This window comes from Phyllostomus hastatus, unplaced genomic scaffold (assembly GCF_019186645.2).
Source record: "Phyllostomus hastatus isolate PE091 unplaced genomic scaffold, TTU_PhHast_1.1 phas_scaffold_60, whole genome shotgun sequence".
In the NCBI taxonomy this organism is placed as follows: Eukaryota; Metazoa; Chordata; class Mammalia; order Chiroptera; family Phyllostomidae; genus Phyllostomus; species Phyllostomus hastatus.
In genome coordinates this window covers 2137501-2163149 of record NW_025334038.1, presented here as the reverse complement: position 1 = coordinate 2163149, position 25649 = coordinate 2137501, and the positions used below count along the sequence as shown (strand labels likewise).

The following is a 25649-nucleotide window of genomic DNA, read 5'->3' as shown; positions in this document are numbered from 1 at the left end:
ATGTAGTGGGTGTTTTAATTTGGGATTTTTTCCCCTTGTACCAGGTGCTATATGTAAATATGAAGAGCAAAATGTCAGTTAAAAGTAGTTTATTTCCTAATTAAAATACAGTTTTACAGTTCTGCTGCCATTTCACGTTTTATTGTACTGAACTCGTAGCAGATACAATTACCCCCTAGTTTTTTAAGTTAACTCTTCTCCCATTTTACATAAATATGTTTTGATAGGATTTGTTCCCTAATTAAGAGGCAAAGAAGCTTAGGGTTTACTTAAAATGTGTAAGCTTGAATTTGGTCAACACTGGATAATTTGAGAGTCACTATTCATCTGTCACTTCTTCCTACTGTATACTTGGAAGACCTTGTGTATTTGAATGTTGGTGAAAAATTATAATTCCTATTCATGTAAAAATATGAATACTAATAGCAAATAGGATTAAAATGCCGATTTGCATTAAAACTGTTTTAGTCGTAAGAGTGATTTATATTATGTAAAATGCTATGTCATACTTTGTTGGCCATATTCATTTGATTGAGAAATAGTCATTCGGGTACAAATGTGAAAAAACTCGAGCTGTGACTTAAAATTGTTCAATTGCTAAATAAAGATGTGCTTTAGTAATTTAAAGTATAGGAGTTTTGAAGATTATTTTATGGGAGTTTTTTGTTGGGCTTTTCTGACAGTGGTTATATTCATTAATGGGTGATTGGAAGAGACTACAAGAATGCTAAGTACTACATTTATGTCTAGAATTTCTGGTTCACAGGGTGGCTGTATTGGGGGGGGGGGCTGGGGATAAGTAAGGAACTAAAAGAAATTTAGAAGAATAATGCCTGGTGTTCTGCCAGCACTAGCCCCTACATTCTGGTATTCCTAATGTAAGACCTTGTCAATCAAAATAAAGGAACTTTCTATTCCTGAAGTCAGCTTGCTTTATATCTGCCCCAAGTGCAGTTAGGCTTGCCATTTTTCATCAAAAAGAAAATAATTTCCAGTCCTGGCTGGCATAGCTCAGTGGATTGAGCACGGGCTGCGAACCAAAGTGTCGCAGGTTTGATTCCCAGTCAGGGTACATGCCTGGGTTGCAGGCCATGACCCCCAGCAACCGCACATTGATGTTTCTCTCTCTCTTTCTGCCTCCCTTCCCTCTCTAAAAATAAATAAATAAAATCTTTAAAAAAATTTCTTGGGGAAAATATTATTTGTATATTAAAAATTCTACAAAAAATACAAGTGTAAAGATTTATGATTATGCCATATCTGTCCTTACATACAAGATTAAAAATATAAACAGACCTCCAGTCATGATGGAAGCATAGGTAGACATACTGCACCTCCTCACTCAACCACAGAGAGAATTACAACTAAACTTCAAAACAACACTGAGAACTTAGAAAATCGAGCAGTATGGAAGTGCAACAACCAAGGATTTAAAGAAGCCACATTCATCCAGATGGGTAAGGGGCGGAGACACAGATGGGCAGAGAGATAAGGAGATGCAGTGTGGTATAGAGGTGGTGGTGGAATGGGCAGTACCACATTCAGGTGTGGTGGATAAAAATCAGGAGCAATACCTTGGGAGCAAGCGATCCCAGGCCCAGGCCAGACCTCATAGCCCAGGGTTGCAACCAACAGGAAGATAAACCCCATGACTTCTGACTATAAAAACCAGTGGGGGTTGGGACAGCAGAAGAAACTGCCAGATTTTTCAGTAGACTGCTTAGAGGGTCCACATAGTCTTAGAATGTGTGCAAACCCACCCACTTGCATTCAGCATCAGGATAACAGCTGTAAGGATGCCAGTTGCATGCCAGGAGTGGGTGAAGTGACTGGAAATGGGATGAGTGTTGAGTAAGCCTCCAGAAGCCAGGCAGTGGCACTGTCCCTTCTCTGAGCTCTCCCCACACACAGCCACAAGCAGTAAAGTAGGTTGCCCCACCCTGGCAATTACCTAAGACTCTGCCCCACACAATATACAGCTGCCTTTTTTACACTATACCACACTACTAAGGGAATCAAAGCAACAGTACCTAATACACAGAAACAACATAAGGAGGCTTCCAAATTTGAGGAGACAGGTATGGCCCAAATGAAAACATAACAAAACTCCAGAAAAAGAACTAAAACAAAACAGATAACCAACCTATTAGATGCAGAGTTCACAACACTGGTAATCAGGACACTCAATGAATTCATTGAGTATGGCAATAGCATAAAAAACACCCGGGAAGAAACGAAGGATACACTAATGAAAATAAAAGAAAAATCTACAGGGGAAAAAACTCAAAGGGAGGAAGGCAGGATTCAGATCAATGATTTGGAACATAAGAAATAAGCATTCAATGAGAACAGCAAGAATTAAACAAGAATTAAAAAAAAAGTATAAGAAGCCTCTGGGACATCTCCAAATGTACCAACATCTGAATCACGGCTGCCAGTAGGAGGAGAGGAAGAACAAAAAATTGAAAACTTATTTGAAAAAATAACATAAGAAAACTTCCCTAATTTGGCAAAGGAAATAGACATACAAGTCCAGGAAGCAGAGAGAGTCTCAAACAGGTTGGACCCAAAGAGGACGACACTGTGACACACAATTAAAATGCCAAAGATTAGAGGTAAAGAGAATCTTAAAAGCAGCAAGAGAAAAGCAGAGAGTAACCTACAAAGGAGTTCCCATAAGACTATCAGCTGACTTCTCAAAAGAAACTTTTCAGGCTAGAAGGGACTGGCAAGAAATATTCAAAGTGATGAAAAGTAAGGACCAACAACCTTGATTACTCTATCCAGCAAAATTACCATTTAGAATGGAAGGGCAGATAAAGGCTTCCCAGACAAGGTAAAGCTAAAGGACTTTATCATCACCAAGCCACTATTACATAAAATGTTAAAGGGACTTATTTAAGAGAAAGAAGATCAAAACTATGAACATTAAAATGGCAACAAATTAACAACTATCAACAACTGAATAATAATAATAATAATAATAATAATAATAATAAACCCTGAGGAAACAACCAGAACAGGAACAGAATCATAGATACAGAGATCATTTGGAGGGTTATCAGCTGGGAAGGCGGAGGGGGACAATGGGAGAAAAGGTGCAGGGATTAAGAAGCATAATTACTAGGTGCAAAATGGACAGAGGGAGGTTAAGAATAGTATAGGAAATGGAGAAGCCAAAGAACTTATATGCATGACCCATGAACATGAACTAATGGAGGGAGCATTGCTGAAAGGAAGGAGGGTACAGCATGGATGGGGGCAAAGGGGGAAAAATTGGGACAACTAATAGCATAATCAATAAAATATTTTTTTTAAATATAAACAATATAAGGATGATCCAATAGGAGTTCTAAAAGCCTCTTCCACATTCTCCACAACTAAGGATAGTCTCCATCAAATCAATGGCAGCTTCTGCTAAATTTCTTGTATTCTTTTCTGGGGGAAAAATATGTGCATGCATTTGTGTGTACATATACATTTTGTTAATGTCAAAAGATTGTATATATATTCTACAGCTTGCTTTGTCATTTTGGAAATATTTTTACATTAGCATATTCAGGTCTACCTCATTCTTTTTAATCATTGCTTATACTCCATCATATGGTTATGCCATAATTTAACTTATTGGTGGACACTTAGCTTGTTTCTAGTTTATACTGTACAAACAATGCTCCAAAGAGCATTCTTATGCAAATATTTTCATTAATATCACAAGTAATGCATAGGATAAATTTCTAGCAATGGGGTTGCCAAGTCATAAAAGGCACCTACATTTTTAAATTTTAGTAAACATTTTCTAATTGCTCAGAGAGAAGATTATACCAGTTTACACTTCCAACCAAAGCATATGAGAATGTTCCCCCACATTATTATTAGAACTGCAATCAAACTTAATTTTTTGCTCATCTTATAAATGAAATATTTTATTTGTATGTATTTCTTCTGTTGGGTTAAATAGATTTTTATTTTTATTAATCCTATGTATTTCTTGATTTCTAAATTTCATATTACTATCCTTTTTTACATCAAGTTGTTTAATGTTTTATTCATTATAAGATGTTACAAATTGAAGAAATTAGTCATTTGACAATCATATGTTGCAAAACCTGTTTCTTACGGTGTTATGTTTGACTATTTTTGAGGGCTGGGGTAGTATGATCACATTTTTAATACTTTTATAAACAAACATATCAACCTTTTTAATGATTTCTGTGTTTGGGGTATACCTGCAAAAGCTTTTTCTAATTTCTGTTAACATTTCATCTGTGCCTAAAGCTTTCCTAACCACCATCAAAATGACCTGCTCAGGACACTAACGCTCTTCCCTCTTGTGCCCTCCCTTTGCCATCATCAACAGCTCTCAGTTATGCTGGAGCTCTTCTAGTTTAAGCAAATAAGTTGTTTATTTGCTAACCTGAACATGCATAGGTATTTACCTTCATTATATCAATTTAATTAATTATATATCACATAAAACAATAAAATGTGTGAAAAGGGTAAGGTGTTTGCAAAGACTTACAAGATGTAATTAAACTGTATTCTTTAGCCCTGGCTGGCATAGCTCAGTGAATTGAGCATGGGCTGCAAACCAAAGGGTTGTTGGTTCGATTCCCAGTCAGGGCACATGCCTGGGTTTCAGGCCAGGTCCCCACTGGGTGCCACTTGAGAGTCAACCATACATTGATATCTCTCTCTGTCTCTTTCTCCCTCCCTTCTCCTCTTTCTAAAAATAAATAAAATTTTAAAAATAAACTTTATTCTGCCCTGGGTGGCGTAGCTCAGTGGATTGAGTGTGGGCTGCGAACCAGGCATCACAGGTTCAATTCCCAATCAGGGCATGTGCCTGGGTTGCAGGCCATGACCCCCAGCAACAGTACATTGATATTTCTCTCTCTATTTCTCCCTCCCTTCCCTCTCTAAAAATAAATAAATAAAATCTTTTACAAAAATAAACTATTCTTTAAATTCCTATTTTAAAAATAGTGAAAGCTAGACAATTATGATAGACTAATTAAAAAAGAATGGGTGATACACGTGAGAGACTAGCACACAAAAATAGTTCACTGACTGGCTTTTGGCACAAAGACTAAGGAATTATAATCAGTCTCAAACTCAAAGTAAAAAGGTTTGGTCTTACATAAAAAGACACAAATGAAATATCTTTTTCCTTAAAGATTTTATTTATTTATTTTTAGAGAGGGGGAGGGAGGGAGAAAGAGTGGGAAAGGGAAACATCAATGTGTGGTTGCCTCTTGAGTATCTCCCTTCTTGAGACCTGCCCCGAAACTCAGGCATGTGTCCTGACTGGGAATTGAACTGGTGACCCTTTGGTTTGCAGTCTGGTGCTCCATCCACTGAGCCACATTAGCCAGAGCACAAATGAAATATCCTAAGCTAAAACAAAATGTATGTATTTTTTAATGTCTCCTTTAAATTGTTTTATATTTAATCAACCAATTATTACTTTTCCCATCAGATATGTGGGATACTTAGATATGTTGCTTAGTTTTTAAACATTGGTTAAATGGTTTTAAACATTAAAAATGATGATACAGTTAGGCTTTTATGTATTCTCTTTTAAATCATGCTTGTACATGTGGGTAAACTATATATGAAATTTCAAACATTGTATTATAAAAATGTTCACATGTAAGGAAAGAAATATATTCCCTAGGGTCTACAATTAAGACTCAGCTGTATTTGCTTTATCACATACATGTTCATCTACCAAGCCTTTCTCCATCCATCAATTCATCCTTTCTTACACATTTCATAAAATGATGTTAACATCTGAACACTTCATCCCTGAGCACCTCAGCATACAAATCATTAATCAGCTTTCACTAACTGAATTGTCTTTCTAGACAAGAAATTTTTATCAGTAAAACAAGTAAATATTAAACCTACCATTTTTAATGTTTTAAATATATATTTAAATAAATATATATGTAAACATATTTTTAAATTATATGTTTACATATATATTTAAATATATATATGAAGTCTGCCCAGAAAACACCCAACCATTGTTAATATAACAATGGTTTGGGCAACACTGATGTAACCTGGTAGCCAAGGAGCATGGACTGGAATGCACATGTGTGAACAATGATGACTTCACTGTACTGGTCAGTGGGGGCGGTAGATGCCGTTGAGTGAGCATGTGTACTGTGTGGCCATCATATTCAAAATGACTGAGCAAGTAGAGCAACAAATTTCGTGTTAAGCTTGAACATTCCTAAGTGGAAATTGTTTGGATGGTTCAGAAGGCCACAACTATGGGCAACTGGTAATGGGCAGCTTCGTCACAACAACACATCACATGCATCATGTCTCATGCAGAATTTTTTGGTGAAACATCACATCACCCAGATGACTCAGCCCTGCTAACAGCCCAGATTTGGCACCTTGTGACTTCTGGCTTTCCCAAATCTGAAATCATCGTTGAAAGGGAAGAGATTTCATAAGTTCAATGAGATTCAGAAAATACAATGGGGCAGTTGATGGTGATTGAGAGAACTGTGTGAGGTCCTAAAGTGCCTACTTTGAAGGGAACTAAGGCATCATTGTCCTTTGTACAACATTTCTTGTATCTTGTATCTTCTTCAATAAATGTCTTTTTCATATTACATGGCTGGATACCTTCTGGACAGACCTCATATATCACTTTAAAATCTCATCAATGATGTGTGTCTTCATCCCTGCTGGATATTATGACTTTTATATGTTCCCATATGCAATGATGTATATATAAATTTGATTAGCAAGACTGAATATCTTTCAATGTGTTTGTTGATCATGTATATTTCTTTTTTGGTGAATTCCTTATTTGGGTTCTTTGTTTTTATAATGTAAGTCTACTTAACAAAAATATTATTCAGACTTCTGCTTCATGAGGTAGTTACAGAGCCCAGAATCAGACTTCTAGTGTGAACAACTATAAAGTTTGACAGAATATAGGAAACAATTTGTACAATATTAGACCAAAGCAGAGCAAGGCTATAATACCTGAGAAAAAAAAAGTAGGTGAGGTGAGCCTTACCATAAGCTATATATGTGGAGACATTTATAAACTGGTACAGAAATACAGAACTCAAATAGGACTGTAATCTTGCTATTTGGGAGATACATCAAAGTTTTAGAAAGTTGGGGCTGTTAGAAGGCATAAAGCAAATTTCCAGAGGAGGAAACTACATAGAGAGGGAATTCAAGAAATTTACATAAAAGCCACCTTGAGTTCTGCACTGAATGTTAATCTTTGCCTATGGTGAAATAAGGCCAGGCTAAAACATCTGAGGAAAGACAATTACCAAGTAGTAACATGAATAGCCCCAGAGCTGGCCACAATGATGGGAGTAATTCAAGTTCCTTTCAAGCCAGTGGAGAAGCCTCTTTCAAAATACAGGGCATTCAGTAAAAACCCAAGAAAAGCCAGGCTTAGAAGTGAGGCTAAACAAGCTTTAGTAAAAAGGCTACTTTGCTTTCGTCTAAAAGATCTTTAAACCTCAAAATGATCAGATTAATTTACAAGTTACTTAACTGCCTGACAGATAAAAATCCACTTAAAACCATCACTCAAGCCCTGGCTGATGTGGCTCAGTGGATTGGGTACTGGCCTGAGAACCAAAAGGTCACTGGTTCAAGTCACATGCCTGGGTTGCAAGCCAGATCCCAGGCTGGGGGCGTGCAAGAGGCTACCAATTGATATTTCACTCGCACATTGATGTTTTCTCCCTCTCTCTCTCCCTCCCTTCTCCTCCCTGTGAAAATAAATAAGTAAAATCTTTAAAAATACATATCCTTCAAGCCCTGGCTGGTGTGGCTCATGGATTGAGTAACAGCCTGTGAACTGAGGGGTATCTGGTTTGAGTCTAAGTCAGGGCACATCCCTGGGTTTTGGGCCAGTCCCCCTGTTGGGGACATGTGAGAGCAACGACACACTGATGTTTCTCTCCCACCCTCCCTCTATCTAGAAATAAATAAAATAAATAAATAAATAAATAATAAAAATAAAACAGGTCTTTTTCCCTTTTTCATTTCTGAAACTCAGAACTGGAGATATTGCAGCCCTCCTGTGGCCAATAGGCTACAAGCAGAAAAACCAGACTCTGCATGCCAAGAATGAGAGACCAGAGAGAGTAAAAGAGTGTAGGATACTATATCATTGTTGAGGAGCTGAAGTAACACTAGGCAGCTGCCTACCTCTAGATTACTTATGTGGGAAAAAGAAGTTCCTTATTTTGTTAAGTATTACTCACTGTTTCCCTATTACTTTCAGCCAACTGCATTTTTTTAGACTAGCTTTTTATTTATTTTTTTCAAAGATTTTATTTATTTATTTTTTAGAGAGGAAAGGGAGGGAGAAAGAGAGAGAGAAAAAAAATCAATGTGCGGTTGCTGGGGGTTATGGCCTGCAACCCAGGAATGTACCCTGGCTGGGAATCGAACCTGGGACACTTTGGTTCCCAGCCCGCACTCAATCCACTGAGCTATGCCAGCCAGGGCTCCAACTGCATTTTTTACTAATTCAACTGTCTTCAAGAGGAGAGACTTCTCTGCCTCTGGTGGGAGTCAGTGGGCTAATTTACTACAAAACATGGGTGCCATGAAGTTTATTTATGTCTGATAGAGAGGATTTTGGGAGGTGATAAATTATTATTAGGAATAATCTTAGCTGATTAGATCATGTACAACTTTGTATGACTTGGGTCCTTGTGTTTCATTTTTCCTTAAGCCTATCACCATCTTTCTCAACCTATTTCACCTCATCCACAGCCTCCATCAACCTTACTCTTGATAAGATGTAGGAAAAAAACTGAGCAGAAGAGGAGGAAAAAGTCATTTTCTCCAAACTAGTGTGTTATGCAACAATTTAGGACAATGAAGTAGGTTTATAAGAATTGACAAAAAATGCTTCCTTTTTTAAAAAATCAGTAAACAGATATATTACCATACAGCTTTCAAATATGTACACACTGGGTAATACCTGGAGGGAGGTGGCATTGGTAGACTTGAGTGGATAGCACCCAAGAATGTACAGTTTTCTAACAGGGGTAATTAGACCCCTCAGGAGTCATGAAGGCTTTCCAAGGGGTACATGGTCCCGATAGTATTTTATAAAAACTTTTCACTATGGAAAAAAATTAAATCCATACATAAAATATAACAGTTTAATGTCCTATCTACCCACCTTCAATCCATGATCCTTTCTCCCTACATCTATATGCCCACTCTTTCACTCCTTCCTGTATCATCATCATCATTGCTTTTTTATTGAGATAAAGATGTAAAAATGACCCCCAACAATTCCTCCCACCCTTGTACATCCATGCTTTTCTTTCCATGAGAGATGACAAAATGATCTACAATTAGATTGTGGGGATGGTTGCACAACTTTGTGAATATTCATATACAACCTTCTGATTAACATCTTCTTCCTCACTTAGCCAATCTATCAAAAATTGCACCTTGTTCTGATTTAAATTTTTTTCTTTGTCATTTAACAGTGCCTAACTTATTATTTAATTTAACTAATTTGATCTCAGTTATTTTCTCTCTCTCCTGCTGGACTTAAGTTGCATGAGGGAATTTTGTCTATCTTCTTTAAACATTTTTTTAAGATTTATTTATTTTTAGAGAGGGAAGGGAGGGAGAAAGAAAGAGAGAGAGAGAAACATCAATGTGCCGTTCGGGGGGGGGGGGGGCGTAGCCTGCAACCCAGGCATGTGCCCTGGCTGGGAATCGAACTTGCCATGCTTTGGTTCGCAGCCCGCGCTCAATCCACTGAGCTACACCAGCCAGGGCGGAGTTTTGTCTATCTTCTTTATGCGTTTTATCTCCAGTGTCTAGAACACATCCTGATCCATAGCAGGCACTTCCATAAACTGTCTGTAGGTAGAGAATAGATGAAAGTCCCTTTGTCATAGAGGATCTCCCTGAGTACACTAGGTGAAATAGCAATCTCCTTGTTAATCGTTCTCTGCTTTATTTTTCTTCACAATACTTATTAGCATGAAGGTTCTTTTAACAACAGGGCTGTAAATATTTGCTAAATTAATTAATTTCTGGAACGAATGAACGAATCTTTTAGCACCGAGAGGCTCCCTTTGTGATAGGACTAATTTTTTAGGGTAGCTGCTAGTCTTTACGCCCTCTCAGCCCTGAGGTCTGATAGCCAGGGATGGTTTTCAGACAGCGCCTCTTTATTTACTTATTTTTGAAAGGATTTTATTTATTTATTTTTAGAGAGAGGGGAAGGGAGGGAGAAAGAAGGAGAGAAACGTGACGTGAGAGAAAAGCATTGATTGGTTGCCTCTCCTATGCGCCCTGACCCGGGAATAACCTGCAAACCTGGCACGTGCCCTGACCGGGAATCTACTCAGCTACCTTCTCCTGGCGGTCTGACGCCCAACCAAGAGAGCTACTCCTGCCGGGGCTGGGCAGCAGCCACCAGCCGCGGTGCCGGGGCCAGATCGCTGGTTCTGGGTCGCTACGGCCTGCCATCGCCCTTTTAATCAGAGTTTCACCCAGCCAAGCAATTTCCGGGGCGGTGTCATTGCCCATTTAAGAGCTGCGCGCTCCGCCTACAAGGGTGGAGCTTAGGGAAGACAGCAGGGGCTGGCCCGCTGGCCCCACGGGTCGTCCAGGGGATTAGCACGGTGTGTCTCAGCTCATCAGGCCGCCATTTCTTGGCCCCTCGCGAGGGGCTGTCCCTTCCTCAACTTCGCCTGCTGGCCGCTGGGCCGCCGTCCCTGCCCAGGTAAGCAAGCGCAAAGCCCAGCGCCCGCGCCCGGCTTGCTCCACGCCCCATTCCCCTCAAAGCCCCGGGCCGCTGCCCTGGTGCTGGTGGCTGCGTTTGCGACCGGTGCTGCGGCCTCGCCTCGGGACCCTGTGGCTGCCCGTGGCTTCTCCACCTGGCCGGCAAAGGGCAAAGAATTAAACCCTCGGAGAGAGGACGGGTAGTGGCGGCCAATGGGGTGGGGCCGCGGAGTTTCGGGCGATACCGTGCTGCTGGAGCGGAGTGCCCCGGGCTAAGTCGGTTAATGTGTGCCGCGACCGCCCCTGCGGCCGCCGGAGATCCAGAGTTGCCGGAGGTGGGGGTCGCGGGCCTGACGGGGGCGGGGCGGGGCGGGGGCCTTCACCTCGGAGTGGGCAGTTTAGCCACCCAGCTGGGGAACTGTGTGGGTGGTCAGAGAAAAAACACAACTTGAGTTTGTCAGGGTCTTGTGACAAAAACCCGTGGGTGTTTTTGGAGATAATTTGTGTTTCACTAAAACTTCAGCTACTTGGAAAATGTGAGGCAGGTGTGCTCCCTGGAATGACCGGGTCTGGAGGACCCTACCCGCACCCGTGGTGGCATTGGGGGAGTTAATGATGGGTTCTTTGGTGTGTAAACATGAATTGTATTTCTCACTATTTTTATGGTGACCAAGTCTCAAATTCTAAAGAGTAGGAGACCCAAGTCTTTTAAACCGTTTGAAAACATTTTAAAATAATATCAAAAGCAATTTTTTAAGATTTGGGGGGGAAGATTACTTATAACTGGATTTGTAACACAACGAGCACATTGTTGAATCCTGTGTAACGTAATGTATTATTTGTGCGTATCACCTGATTGGCAGGGTTTTCTCTTTATAAATAAACTTGGTTAGAAGACAAGATGAACATTATAACATGTGTTGAATTATTCTCTTACAAATAAAAATTTCTCTTACAGGAAAATACTTTGGGATTATGGGGACAAAAGATATTAATATATGGTACTTGCAGTATATTGGTATACTTCTTCATTAAGAAGATTGTGGCCACCAGTCATGTATGAGAGTCTATACATTTCATGACAAACTTTTGAGTTTTAGATCTGTATAAAAACGCTTAATTTAGGTAGTAATGTCAATTTGTATTTTTATGATTATAATGGAAACCCTTGTTAGTTCACTGCCGGAGGAATTAGCAACAATAGACTGAAAACTAGTATTTAAAAAAAAAAACAAAACCTGTAAGACTCTGCCGTCCAAAAATTGCACTTTATCATTTGTCAGACAGATTCTTCATTAAGTGCCTAATATGCATATTGTGCTAACTGGGTCATCTTGTTAAACCAGAGTAGGTGCCTGTCCTTGTGTCTTAGTGGGGGAAGTGCCCACCAAAACAAGTAATTAAACAGGTGGATGTTTAATTATAGAGTCTTTAAGGTTGTAAAGAAAAGGCTGAGGGTACTAAAGGGAGCACCTAGTTTAGACTCAGGAGTGAGGAATGCCTTTCTGAGCAAAAGACATTTCAACCAGAAATCTGAAATTAGCCATGTGAAGTAGGAGAGGGTGGGGGAGTGTGAGAGAGGTGGAAAAGAGCATTCCAGAGAGATGAAACAGATAAGGAGAAAAGTAAGACTCTTGAACTGAGCAGAAAGGGTACTAGAGCAGAGTAAGCAGCTGGCAGTGTGCTGCCCAGAAGGATCTTTCCTTTGCATCTTTTTATTTCTCCCTTGGTATTTGTTGAATAAGCTGAATTAATTAAAAAAAAATAAATTTATCATGTATGTTTTGTTTGTATTTTCATTCAACTTCTTTTTAGCTCTGGCTTTTGATAATTTCTTATCTCTAAAATGAGACTTGACCTGAATGGTGTTATGATGTAGTAGAAAGAAAGAACAAGATTTGTAGTCAGAAAATTAGAGTTTGAGCCCCTGTCTCCACTACTTACTAAATAATGAACTATCTGGCCCGTGGCTTAATATCTCTGACTCAGTTTATTCATGAAAATAAGACAGTACTTTGGGGAGTTTATTTGAGGACCAAGCAAGAGTACTTACCAAACATTTGTTGTATTGTACCTGATGAAATGTGCTGGGTGGCTTGCTGTTCAAAGTAGGAATCATTTCCTCAAGGAACTTACAATAAAGGAGATGGGCTTGCAAATGAATAATGAAAATCTGATTAATGAAGTAGTAAAATATTTTCAGAGTTCAGACCTACCTTTTCTTTTCCGGAAGATACAGATGGAGTTGTTGAGTTAATAGGAATAAGGAGAGATTCTCTGACAGAAGTCTGGGATAACAAGTACAGCACAACCTTTCATACGCAGCTGAAATGAGGCTGGATAGTAAGATGCAGAGGGAGCAGTGCCTGAAAAAACTTGGAGAGATGGAGACTGGAGCCAGATGTTACTGTATGAGTGCTTTGTAAACTTGAAAGCTATCTAAAATTTTAGTTATTTCCTTGGGATCTAAGCAGTTGAACATATAAATGACAAGTATCGTGGCTTTTTCAGTTTACCTAATTATGTAGGAATATCTATACTTGTAATACATATATGATAACTGAGAATGTTTCAACAACATTCAATGTGAATAACATCAATGTGAACAACATCCATCAGTTGTCTCCCATACTGGGGATCAAACTCACAACCCAGGTATGTGCCCTGACCAGGGACTGAACCCAAAACCTTTTGGTGTACTGGATGACACTCCAACAAACTGAGCCACTGCCAGGGCTAGGCAGTTTTTTTCCCCTCACACAAGGACATTTTTTCATTGCTTTTAGAAAGAGAGGAGGGCAGAGAGGGAGAGAGGGACTTATTTTTTAGTATGACTGTATTTATTTAAAATTAGCTTTTATTTTTATCAAGTTTATAAGTATATCTAGTTGAACGAGTCATGTAATGAATGGAAAGGCTTCTTTTGAAAATCAGCACTCTCCTGAATTCACTTCCTTCTCAGGCCAACCACTGTCACGTTTTAAATAACATGCTGTTATTGCTACTTCTTCGTTTTTAGTTTTAGGAGTTATCTATTGAATTCCTGCTGGGTAAGATGAGGAATTAGCTCTCTGTCCACACCTGCCTCTATTATACCCTTCATTCAGTTAGTTATGGATATATATGTGTGTGCATATGTGTGTATATATGTGTAGTTATGGTTAAGTCAGAGCTTCATATTTATAGTATTATATGGTTATGGTTAGGTCAATATTTAGTACTTATAGTATAATTAAACTGTTAGCTGAGTCATATAGTGTACTGTGATTACTTTCCCTTTTCTGTACAACTTTTTGTTTTCTCTGTAATGAATAATTGCCTTGTTTTTGTTTGTTGGCTTAGTCATATGTACTTATTTTTTTCAAACTCTTAGTTTTGAAAATTCAAACATTAGGTTAGCAAAGTAGTTTTTGTGGCATTTTCATTTTGTGTGTTATATTTTTAAAATCGCTAATAATCATTTTAATTATTTTGATTAACCTTAATGTTCTTAACAGAGGTAAGGAACAAAGTAACATTAATTTGATATTATAAAGAATAGTTTATATTAAGTAACAATTTAAAATCTGGAAGTAATAGTAGACTATTTGATAAAAACTTATATTTGAAATATATGTATTTTAGTTGAAATAGGTGTTCATTATTTGTATTTTGTTATGAAAGCTCAGAAGAGAAATGGAACTTCTTAGGATTATTATCAGCAAAGAATAGCTTCTTATATGGCATTGTCTCCCTAATGTTTGTGGGGATATATTGTTATTGTACATATAATTTATTGATTCAAAGACCTGATGAACTTCATAAATGTTTGCCTTTTCCTATCAGATAAGCTCTTTATAAAGTAGTCCACTATGTTTAGAAATACTGTAAGCCATACTTTTGTTTTATATAAAGTCTTTAAAAACTTTGAATTGAAGTGGCCAGTTTTAATTATTTTTTTCAAATTTACTTCATTGGGACCCCTTTTAAATTACATATATATCTATTAATGTCCATAGGACTATATTAAATAACATCATTTTTCTAACTGCAAATTCAGGAGTCTTCTGATGTGTTTTTCTTTCACTTTTTATAGTGACAAAAATGCTGAGCTTCTTTCGTAGAACACTTGGGCGTCGGTCAATGCGTAAACATGCTGAGAAGGAACGACTCCGAGAAGCTCAACGAGCTGCCACACACATTCCTGCAGCTGGAGATTCTAAGTCCATCATCACATGTCGAGTGTCACTTCTGGATGGCACCGATGTTAGTGTGGACTTGCCGGTAAGTAGGTCTTGCTGACCTGCAGAGTCTATATGAGCTCATTTTTTTTTCATATGAGCTTTCTACTTGATAACTTCTTAGGGGAGTAGGTGGTAAGGGTTAGTGTGGGTCAGGCACTGAAACATACAGGTACATGAATCAGGTAACTTTAGGATCCTGGCGTGATAGTGTTTCTCTGGAATTAGTGGCCGTTACCTAAACATTTAAGTTATAATATTTAAGTCATTGATACAGGTCATTTGTGTGTGTATACTTTACAATGGCAGTACATAGTGCACTCCGATGGATTTCTCACAATAGATGTTGAGCAGTAATTACAGCAGTGCAAATTATTGGCATCCAGAATGATGCTTGCATGTATGTAAACTGTAAGACTTTTATTTTCTGCAGTTTTCAAAACATTCCTTACCTTCCTCAAAACAAATACTTCCTCCACAGTTCAGTATGCTTGCAGAAATTTTAGTGAAATGAAGTGAGAAAAGGGATTTTCGTTATATTCCTCAGCTCTGACTGCCTATCTCTTTGCTCCCAAAGTCTTTTGCGGAGGAGGTTTTTCATATACTGATCTTTATTTCAACACAGGACATTGTGATTATATTCAAGTTTTTTATAGATTTTTTACAGTTATAAGTAATCCTAACTCACAGTGTGAATCAGTTCAATATACTTGAAAGGTGTTAATTTACTCTTTTCAGGCATTTTTTTTTTCTGGTGCACTTTTCCCAGAAGTAGTGCAGTACTGGGTCTATGTGCAGAGTGGAGGAAGCAATTCTATCTCCCAGCTCCAAAAATGCATTTAATATAATATCCTTGGATAAAGGGTGTATCTGATACTAAACTGATAAGAACAGATACTACACTTGATCTTAGCTAAAAGGCTGAGAAGTGATCTTTTTTTTCTTGTCTTTGTTCTGCATTAAAAGATTTACATAATTAAACTGTAAAATGTGTGACTTGATGTGAACATCATTGGATGTTCCACAGGGTCTTCCTTCCTCACAAACTCTTTTTAGTACACACTCATTTACCCAAAATATGATAAAAAAAAAGAGTCTTTGTGAGAGGTGATATTCTGGTTGCTGCAACATTAGTTGAATAAGCTGTGAAAGGCCATAAACTTAGGGAGTAAGAGATTTAAGGATTTGGATAGTTTATTTAAGTGAATGTTGTGATTGTTAAATTTAGAATGTACTAAGTATGTACCTTATACTTTTTCAAAATAATGCAATGTAAAATTGAGGTTTTTTTCTTTTAAGATTTTATTTATTTATTTTTAGACAGGGGAAGGGAAGGAGAAAGAGAAGGTAAGAAATATCAATGTATGGGTTGTCTCTCACATGCCCCCAACTGGGGAACCTGGCCCACAACCCAGGCATGTGCTCTGACTGGGAATCAAACTGGTGACCCCTTGGTTTGTAGGCTGGTGCTCAATCCACTGAGCCACACCAGCCAGGGCTGAAGAGGTAATTTTTTGAAAAGCTTTATTTATTTATTTTTAGAGAGAGGGTTAGGGAGGAAGAAAAAGAGGAGGAGAAACGATGATGTGCAATAGGAACAGCCATCAGTTGGTTGCCTCTCACACACCCCTAACCAGGGACCTGGCCCGCAACCCAGGCATGTGCCCTGACTGGGAATCGAACTGGTGACCCTTCAGTTTGCAGTCTGGCGCTCAATCCACTGAGCCACACCAGCCAGGGCCAGGATTTCTTAAAGTGTTATAAAGTCACTATAACAGTTAAGCGAGAGCTTGGCGCCACCACCAGATAGGAACAAGGTGCAGGGCTGGATAAAACAAGGTGGAGGGCTGGCTTCAGCCTATGGGCCTTGTGTTTGCCACCTGTGCTATAAGGCCTTTTTGAGGGCTTGTCAGACGTTCCAATATATGATGCTTTGTGAGGATAATTTTCGTATTCATTTCTTCTTTGTTAAGTATCTTAAGATTTGTGTGTATTATTCTATTAAAATATTAGGTATGTGGTGAAAAGCTCGAGATTCTTGTATAAAAGACTGGAAAGAAGTTTCTTATTACCTAATGTTTGAAATATGAAGTCTCAGGGTTGTTGATGGAGAGGCTGATAACTAGGAAAGTGGAATTTGTAGGAGCTTTGATAAAAGGCAGTGCATTGTGGAGGGAAAACAGCACTAGGTTTTAAAGTAATAGAACGAATGGCTAGTGACTGCTATAGAATGGTTTCCTATGCTTGGTATGCTCTGGAGGGTATATATGATTCTTGAGCAAGGCCAGAAATGCAAGCTGGCTTCTCATGCAGACAGTTGTAGTGAAAAAGCCAAGAGTTTTAGATTCGACTCTTTGTGGAACTAGAACAATTGCCTTTTCAGCTTTGTAGGTGAAATCCTAGAGTTAGTAAACTAACTCTAGATACTTGAATGGATATAAAATGGGCATTGGCCTGCCAGCTAAACTGCTTTACTGAAGGAGAAAAGGCCAGAGGAATATTAATTTCTGAGAAGAAAAGGTCTTTCCTTTTTTTGATTTAGCTTCTCAACCAGTCTAGTATGATTTTAAAAGAAGGGCTAGAATTGATTTTGGAAATTAAAGGAAGCACATACTCATTTCCTATTAAGATTAGAGTCATTAGTGATTGTTGCTAGCCACCATGGAACTAAGATGATTGCCCAGGAAATATTATAAAGGATTATCAGTGATTAAATAGAGTAATTAAAATCTATGGACTTTAATATGTATAAGTAGTAATGGTCATTTTCTTCTTTCTGCTCTCCTTTTGTCTCAAATTAGGGGAGGGATTTATTTAACTAATTTCTTCCTTTCCTTTCCTTTTTGTTAAAGAACTAATACAGTGTTAAGGCCTTTCAGTGAATGATAAAGGCATTAAGTGGAAGTTTCTATCTGATTTAAAAATTTTCTCTTTGGAAATGCTACAGTAACTCCTTTGATTTTTGAGTTGAGTATTATTTTGTAAACAGCCTGTCTTTCAAAACTCAGTATCTCCTAAGTTTTAAGTTAATAGGAAATATTTGATTAATTAGTAGATAATAATTTTATATACTGAGTTTGTTGATATATATGTTGAAGTCTTTATGTAGACCATATATTGTTATACCTTTAAATAAGTGAGAAAACATCTTGTGCAAAAAGTGAAAGACTTAACATTGTTAAGATGGCAATATACTCAAAACTGATCTGCAAGTTCCACATAATCCCCACCAGCATACTAGCTGATTTATATGTAGAAATTGATAGTTGATGTTAAAATTCATGTGGAATTGCAAGAGACCCAGAATAGCCAAAACAACGTTGAAAAAGAACAAAGTAGTCCTGGCTTGTGTGGCTCACTGGACTGAGGGCCAGCCTATGAACTGAAGAGTTGCCGGTTTGATTCCCAGGCAGAGCACAGCCTGGGTTGTGGGCCAGGTCCCCAGTAGGGGAAGTGCGAGAGGCAACCACACATTGATGTTTCTCTCCCTCCCTTTCTCCCTCCCTTCCCCTCTCTCTAGAAATAAATAAAAATTTTTAAAAAGTAGTAGGACTCATACTTCTCAGTTGTAAGATTTACTATAAAGCAATGGTAATCAAGAATGGTGTGCTACTGGTATAAGGATGGACACACACAGATCAGTGGAATAAAATAGTGAACCCAGATAAATCCATACAACTGTGATCATTTGATATTTGACAGGGGTACCAGAACCATTCACTGGGGCAAAAATAATTTTTTCAGCAAGTGATGCTAGGAGAACTGGATAGCCAGATGCAAAAGAATGAAGTTGGAACCTTACCTCATACCATATATAAAAATTTACTCAAAATTGATCAAAGACTTAAACATAAGAGCTAAGAGTATACAATTCTTAGAAGAAACTATAGGGATAAATCTTCATGACCTTGGATTTGGCACGAGTTTCTTAGATATGTCACCGGAAACATGAACAATACAAGGAAAAATAAATTGGACTTTATCAAAATTAAAGCTTTTACACCTCAAAGGATACCATCAAGAAAGTGAAAAGACTTACAAAATGGGAGAAAGCATTTGCATATACTTTATGCTGCTATATAATAGCAGGTGTTGGTGAGATTGTGGAGAAGTCTAAACTCGGTTCCCATTTTTTCTCAAGAATGTAAAGTGGTGCAGCTGCTTTGGAAAACAGTCTGGCAGTTAGTTCCTCAAGTGTTTTGAGAGATTCTCTTCTGAGATGTCAGATTTCAGTTAGATGGAGCATTATTAACATTAGAAACCTGCAAATACCTTGTGTTCACTGTTGGTTGGCCTTGAGTTAGCCTCTATTAAGGGGTTAATACATATCTTGAAGAGGTTTTTTATTCTGAGGAGGCAGCTGTCCTTCCAGTTAGCAGAAGTACATTCTTTGTTCTTTCTCAACACAACTCATGTTTCAAGAGGTTGGCAAATGATGCTTTGGCAGAATAATGATGAGAGTTATTTTTTTTTCAGTTGTGCTTCCTTTTGGTCTTTGAAGCAAATAAAGAATGGTGATGGAATATGAAATTAGTTTTAGAACTGTACCTTAGAATTAAGGTGATGAAAGCATGTAAGTTTGGTATCAGATGAAAAAATGCTACAGGTGATTTCTGTGGCTCTTTCTGTTATAATTCAGAAATATTTTGTGTTCCTTTTAAGGTCATTGCCATTTGCAAAGTTTTGTGTAATTAGAATTTGCTATTTAAGTTAACAGTGCCCTGTGACTCAGTTATTATAAGTAAGATTTAAAATCAAGTTTTCCCCACACACATTAAACCCGAATACTTAAAGAAGGAATGGCCTTGTAACACTATCGAGTAGGATACAAGGGTCAAAACAGAAAGATGGAAAAGCATGATTCAGTATCACCCAATTTTTGCACATTTATCAGATGTATTGGTATTGAGAACAGTGTCTAGGTTTGTGTATAACTAAAGGATGCCCAAGAAATAGAGATGAATTTTAATTTTTAAATTTGATAGTTAGGCTCCATCTATGATATTGCTCATTTTTTAAAAGGTACAGCTGTGTGTGTGGCTATGAAAGCTGTGTTGTTGGTTCCCAAAAAGGAATACTTGGCAAATGCATTTTGAATGTTTGTGTTTCCACAGTTAGGTGATGGTTCCTTGCTGATGCCTGGTGTAAAATACAGCAGATCTCAAATTTGGATTGGGATGTGCTGAATAGTGGATTATATCAAATTCTTGAGCACTCAGTCTAGTAAAGGTGTTGTCATGTAAAATAAGTAAGTAGTTGAATTAATTATGTGATGGTAACTATTAATAAATTTTAACATTTTTCAAAATTAATAAAATTATGTTTTCTTTGTCATTTTCAGTAATGACAGCCTGTTTCTTCCCTTCCTTAGTCCATATTTCTCTTTTTCATTATGTTACTAGAATAAATATGTTCAAATATTTAATTAAATTTCTTTTATTTGCCCATGTGGATTTAAGATTTCATGGTCTTTTGCTGATTTCTCTCCCATTGTTGGCCATTTTTTCTCTTGCTCACTTGGCTTTAGCCACTGAACTTGTTGCTCTTGGAATCAGCCAGATTTTTACTTTCTCCACAAAGTGAGAAACCTTTCTAACCCCTGAAGGAAAGATTTTAAAAATCTAAGAAATAAAAAGAATAATTAGAAAGCTTCAGGGAAGAGGTGTTGGGGGGTGTGTGTGTGTGTGTACACACGTGCGCTGGGAATGGTGCTTGTGGTGGTATGGTGACCACGGTAGGTTAGTGGGACTGCAGAGTAGAACTTGGGAGGAGGACTGCCATCTGATCAGGTCTTGATCCTTACCCCTTATTATCTTGATAATTAGTACCTGGCCCCTGACTGACTGGTATGATAGCAGTATCTCATATAGTGGGTGCAAGTGTCCTCAAAGGTAAATCACAATAGTGCTGACTGACGTATCCTACCTCTAAAATTTCTCACCCCTAAAATTCCCTTATTCAAATTTCATACCCCTCTTTTCACCAAACTCTTAGGAAGTGGTGAATTATAATGAAAGGAATGTCTCCTTCCCAATGTGACTTAAGTTTTCCCTTGGGAGTGGGAGTGAATCACTGACCTGAGGAGTTGTTCCGGGAAATGTGATATGATTAACTTTGTTTTTGGTTCTTGGGGCTCTTTCCTCCCTAGGACTCCCCTATATCCCCATTGATTTCTCAGTTTAATGAAGCTGATACAGACTTAGATTGAGCTTTCTTTTGTTACATGTGATCTACAGAAAGTAACTCATTAACAGTGACTATGGCCAAAATAAGGAAATAAATAAGCATAAGCATTTCAAAGGTCAAATGACAAAATATGTCAAACAGTATTACAGATAGCACTGGATGCAAAGGCAGATGGAACAAAAATGAAAGTCTAATAAATTTTCTAAAAGATAAGGAAATTATTAGATATATGAAAGAAGAATAAAAATTTAAAAGGACTCAATAGAAAAATTAAGTATGAAAAGTATAAAGAACACAATTAATGGGACAAAACTAAAATGAATTAAGGTAAAGTACAAGTCAGTGAGTGTGGAGATTATATATAGGGACCACTCTTGGAGGAAAGAAACTATAGAATTTGGAGGCATAAAAGATAAGTTATGAAATGGAAGATAAGACTAGAAGTTCCTTTTTTCTTAAGATAAAGAATGAGACGAGGATGCGTACTCTCACCACTTCTGTTCAGCATAGAATTGGAAATTCTAGCCAGAGCAGGTTAGGCAGAAAAAGAAATAATAGGCATCCAAATTCTAACGGAAGAAATAAAATTATTTTTGTTTGAGATGACATGATCTTAAAAGTAGGAAACCCTCAAGATTCCATGTACAAAACAAACAGACAAACTATTAGGGCTAGTAAATCTAGCAACATTTCAGGATACAAAATCAACAAAAATCAGTAACTTCTGTACACTAACAGTGAACAATGCAAAACTGAAATTAAGAAAATTCATTTCCAACAGCATCCAGGGGAATAATTACTTAGGAATAAATTTAACTGAGGAGGCAAAAAACTTGTATAGTATAGGCATACCTTATTTTATTATACTTCACTTTATTGTGCTTTGCAGAAACTGTATTTTTTACAAATGAAGGTAAGACCTTGCACCAGCAAAGAAAGTGTGACTCACTGAAGGCTGAGATGATGCTTAGTATATTTTAGCAATAAAGTGTTTTTTAATTAAGGAATGTGCGTTTTTTAGAGATAATGCTATTACACACTTAAATACAGTATAGTGTAAACAAAACTTTTGTATGCAATGAGAAATTAAATTCATCTGACTTGCTTTGTGATATTCAGCTTTAATGTGATGGTCTAGAACCATATGTCTGAGATATGCCTATACACTGAAAACTACAAAACATTGCTGAGGAAAATGAAAGGTTATTTAAATAAATGGAAAGATATACCATGTTTATGGATTGGAAAACAATATTTTTTTGAAGATTTCATTTATTTCTTTTTAGAGGGGAAGGGAGGGAGAGAAACATCAATGTATGGTTGCCTCTCGCACGCCCCCTACTGGGGCCCTGGCCTAAAACCCAGGCATGTGCCCTGACTGGAAATGAAACCGACAACCCTTTGGTTCGCAGGCCAGCTCCCAATTTACTGAGTCTCACCAGCCAGGGTTGGATTGGAAAACAAATTGTTAAGAGGACAGGGCCACCCAAAGCCATCTATAGACTCAATGTAATCCCTGTCAAAATCGCAAGGACAGTTTTTGCAGACATAGGAAAGTATATTCTAAAACTTATGTGGAATCTTAAAGAAATCCAAATAGCCAAAACTTGAAAGAAAAAAAGAGACTCATGTGTCTTTATTTCAAAACCTACTACAAAGCTGTAGTAATCCAAACTTGGTGGTTCTGGCATACAGACAGACATAGAGTCGAGAAATAAACCCTGAAATATATGGTCAAATGATTTTCCACAAAGATAATAACAACCATTTGGTGGGGGAAAGTAGGAACAAGTTTATTGGGGTTGAGGGGAGGGGATATAAGGAGCAATTATTTAATGGGTACAAAGTGTCTGATTGGGATGACAACTGGAAGAGCCCTGGAAATGGATAGTGATGGTGGTTGCATAATTGTGAATGTATCTAATGGCGTTGAATTATATTTTTTTAATGGTTAAAATGGTAAATTTTATGTTAAAGAGGAAAATTAAGTACAGTTAGTGTACTGGAAGTTCCCGTGTGGTTGGAGAACCTAGGTATTGAGAGTAATTTGTGAACAAGTTAGAAGAGGAAGTTGTGATAAGTTGGCATATCTGATTATTGATCTGAGAGGTGACATTCCAGACAAAATCTGGGTGTGATGTGTAACTCTTAGGGAATCTGAGCTTGGGAGACAGCAAAATTCAAATTCTAGCCTTGTCATTTTTTTAACCTTGACATTTTGTCATATTACTAAGGCTTTTTGAACTTTTGTCTGTTTTGTGTTTGTTGAATCAACAAGTAAGCTGTAGTCATTAGGATTATTTAATAAGTGACTGTCTGTTAAAAACAAACAAACAACAAACAAAAAGTCTTCAGCCCTGGCTGGTGTGGCACAGTGGATTGACTGCTGACCGGTGAACCTAAAGGTCACTGCTTCAATTCCCAGACAGGGGACATACCTGGGTTGCTGGCCAGGTCCCCAGTTAGAGGTATGTGAGAGGCAACCATTTGATGTATCTCTCTCACATTGATGTTTCTCTCCCTCTTTCTCCCTCCTTTCCCCTCTCTCTAAAAATAAAGAAATAAAATCTTTAAAAAACAAATAAATAGAAATAGAAAAATCTTGAAGTATCAGCACTTAGGTAGGAAACTTAAAAATGACAAAAGTAGGAGAAAAATATTTGAGGAAATAATAGATCGATTTTCCAGAATTAAAAAGGAAGATCTCAGATTAAAAAGACCAATAGAATACGAAATAGAGTTAAGGAAAAACCCATATCTGGACACATTATAGTGAAATTTAAGACTATCAGAGATATAGAAAAGTCTAAAGCTTACCTAAGAGAATAAATATTTTTAAAGAACAAGATTCAGATTGACATCACACTTTTCAACAGCAGTATAGACTTTAAGAAGATGATGGAATATATTTTGCATATTGAAGAGGTTATTGAAAGAAAATAACTTTGAGCCTTGAATTTTATATCGAGCCGGCTGTTGTTCAGATAGGCATGATTAACCTATTGTCAAACATAAGACTATTAAAGATCAGCCATGCAGAGTCCAACATGGGGAACATTGCTGAGGAAGAACTCAGATGAACAGACAAACAATCTGGCAGATGCTACTAGATGTGCAATTTACACATGTAAGACATGTAAAGAATAATCAAGTACCAAAGATTGTTGTCTTTAAAAATTAGCCATGACCAAATAAAAAGAAACAGGAAGTATATTCATAAAACATGAGGAGGATTGGGTGGAGAGGAGGTCAGGGACATGAGGGCATGGTAAAGTTCTTGTCTTTTTATTTTAGGTATTTTATTTTTTGTTTTTTAAAATATATTTTATTGATTATGCTATTCCAGTTGTCCCATTTTTTTCCCCTTCATTCCCCTCCACCCTGCACACCCTCTCCCTCCCACATTCCCCGCCCCCCTTTAGTTCATGTCCATGTGTCATAAGTTCTTTGGCTTCTACTTTTCCCATACCATTTTGCCCTCCCCCTATTTTCTACCTACCATCTATGCTACTCATTCTTTGTACCTTTTCTCCCTTTCTCCTCCTCCCACTCCCCTGTTGATAACCCTCTATGTGTTCTCCATTTCTGTGGTTCTGTTCCTGTTCTAGTTGTTTGCTTAGTTTTTGTTTTTGTTTTAGGTATGGTTGTTAATAATTGTGAGTTTGCTGTGATTTTACTATACGTGTTTTTTTTTATCTTCTGTTTCTTAGATAAGTCCCTTTAACATTTCATAAAATAAGGGCTTGGTGATGATGAACTCCTTTAACTTGACCTTATCTGAGAAGTACTTTATCTGCCCTTCCATGCTAAATGAAAGCTTTGCTGGATAGAGCAATCTTGGATGTAGGTCCTTGCCTTTCATGACTTGGAATACTTCTTTCCAGCCCCTTCTTGCCTGTAAGGCCTCACTTGAGAAATCCGCTGACAGTCTGATGGGAACTCCTTAGTAGGTTACTGTCTCCTTGTCTCTTACTGCTTCTAGGATTCTCTTCTTCATTTTTACCTTGGCTAAAGTAATTATGATGTGCCTTTGTGTGTTCCTTTTTGGGTCCAACTTCTTTGGGACTCTCTGAGCTTCCTGGACTTCCTGGAAGTCTATTTCCTTTGTCAGAATGGGGAAGTTCTCCTTTATTATTTGTTCAAATAAGTTTTCTACTGGTTGCTCTTCCTCTTCTCCTTCTGGCACCCCTATAATATATATATTATATATATATATCAAATTATATATATAATTTGGATGTTGGATCATTTAAAGATGCCCTGGAGATTCCTAAGCCTCTCCTCATTTTTTTGAATTCTTGTTTCTTCATTCTTTTCTGTGTGGTTATTTCTTTTTTCCTTGTGGTCCACTCCATTGATGTGAGACCCAGCTTTCATTCCATCACTATTGGTTCCCTGTGCATTTTTCTTCATTTCACTTATTGTAGGCTGCGTTTGTTCATCAAATTTGCCACCAAAATGAACCAGTTCTGTGAGCATCCT

General features: G+C 37.7%; 1 protein-coding gene and 1 non-coding gene across 5 annotated transcripts in view; one reads left to right on the top strand and one right to left on the bottom strand.

Annotated features, from left to right (window-relative positions):
- Positions 1–10609: 10609 nt before the first annotated feature.
- Positions 10610–25649, top strand: part of EPB41L5 (erythrocyte membrane protein band 4.1 like 5) — a 175142-nt gene continuing 160102 nt past the window's right edge. For all 4 annotated transcript variants that reach the window (XM_045825863.1, XM_045825862.1, XM_045825861.1 and 1 more), the window contains exons 1-2: positions 10610–10762; positions 14837–15024. In XM_045825863.1, coding sequence (XP_045681819.1) covers positions 14845–15024 — 180 coding nt within the window. In that variant the 5' untranslated portion in view covers positions 10610–10762; positions 14837–14844. The remainder of the gene's footprint in view (positions 10763–14836; positions 15025–25649) is intronic.
- LOC123810523 lies at positions 15731–15914 on the bottom strand. The gene has a single exon (XR_006784254.1). It is a non-coding gene; the product is annotated as a U2 spliceosomal RNA (small nuclear RNA).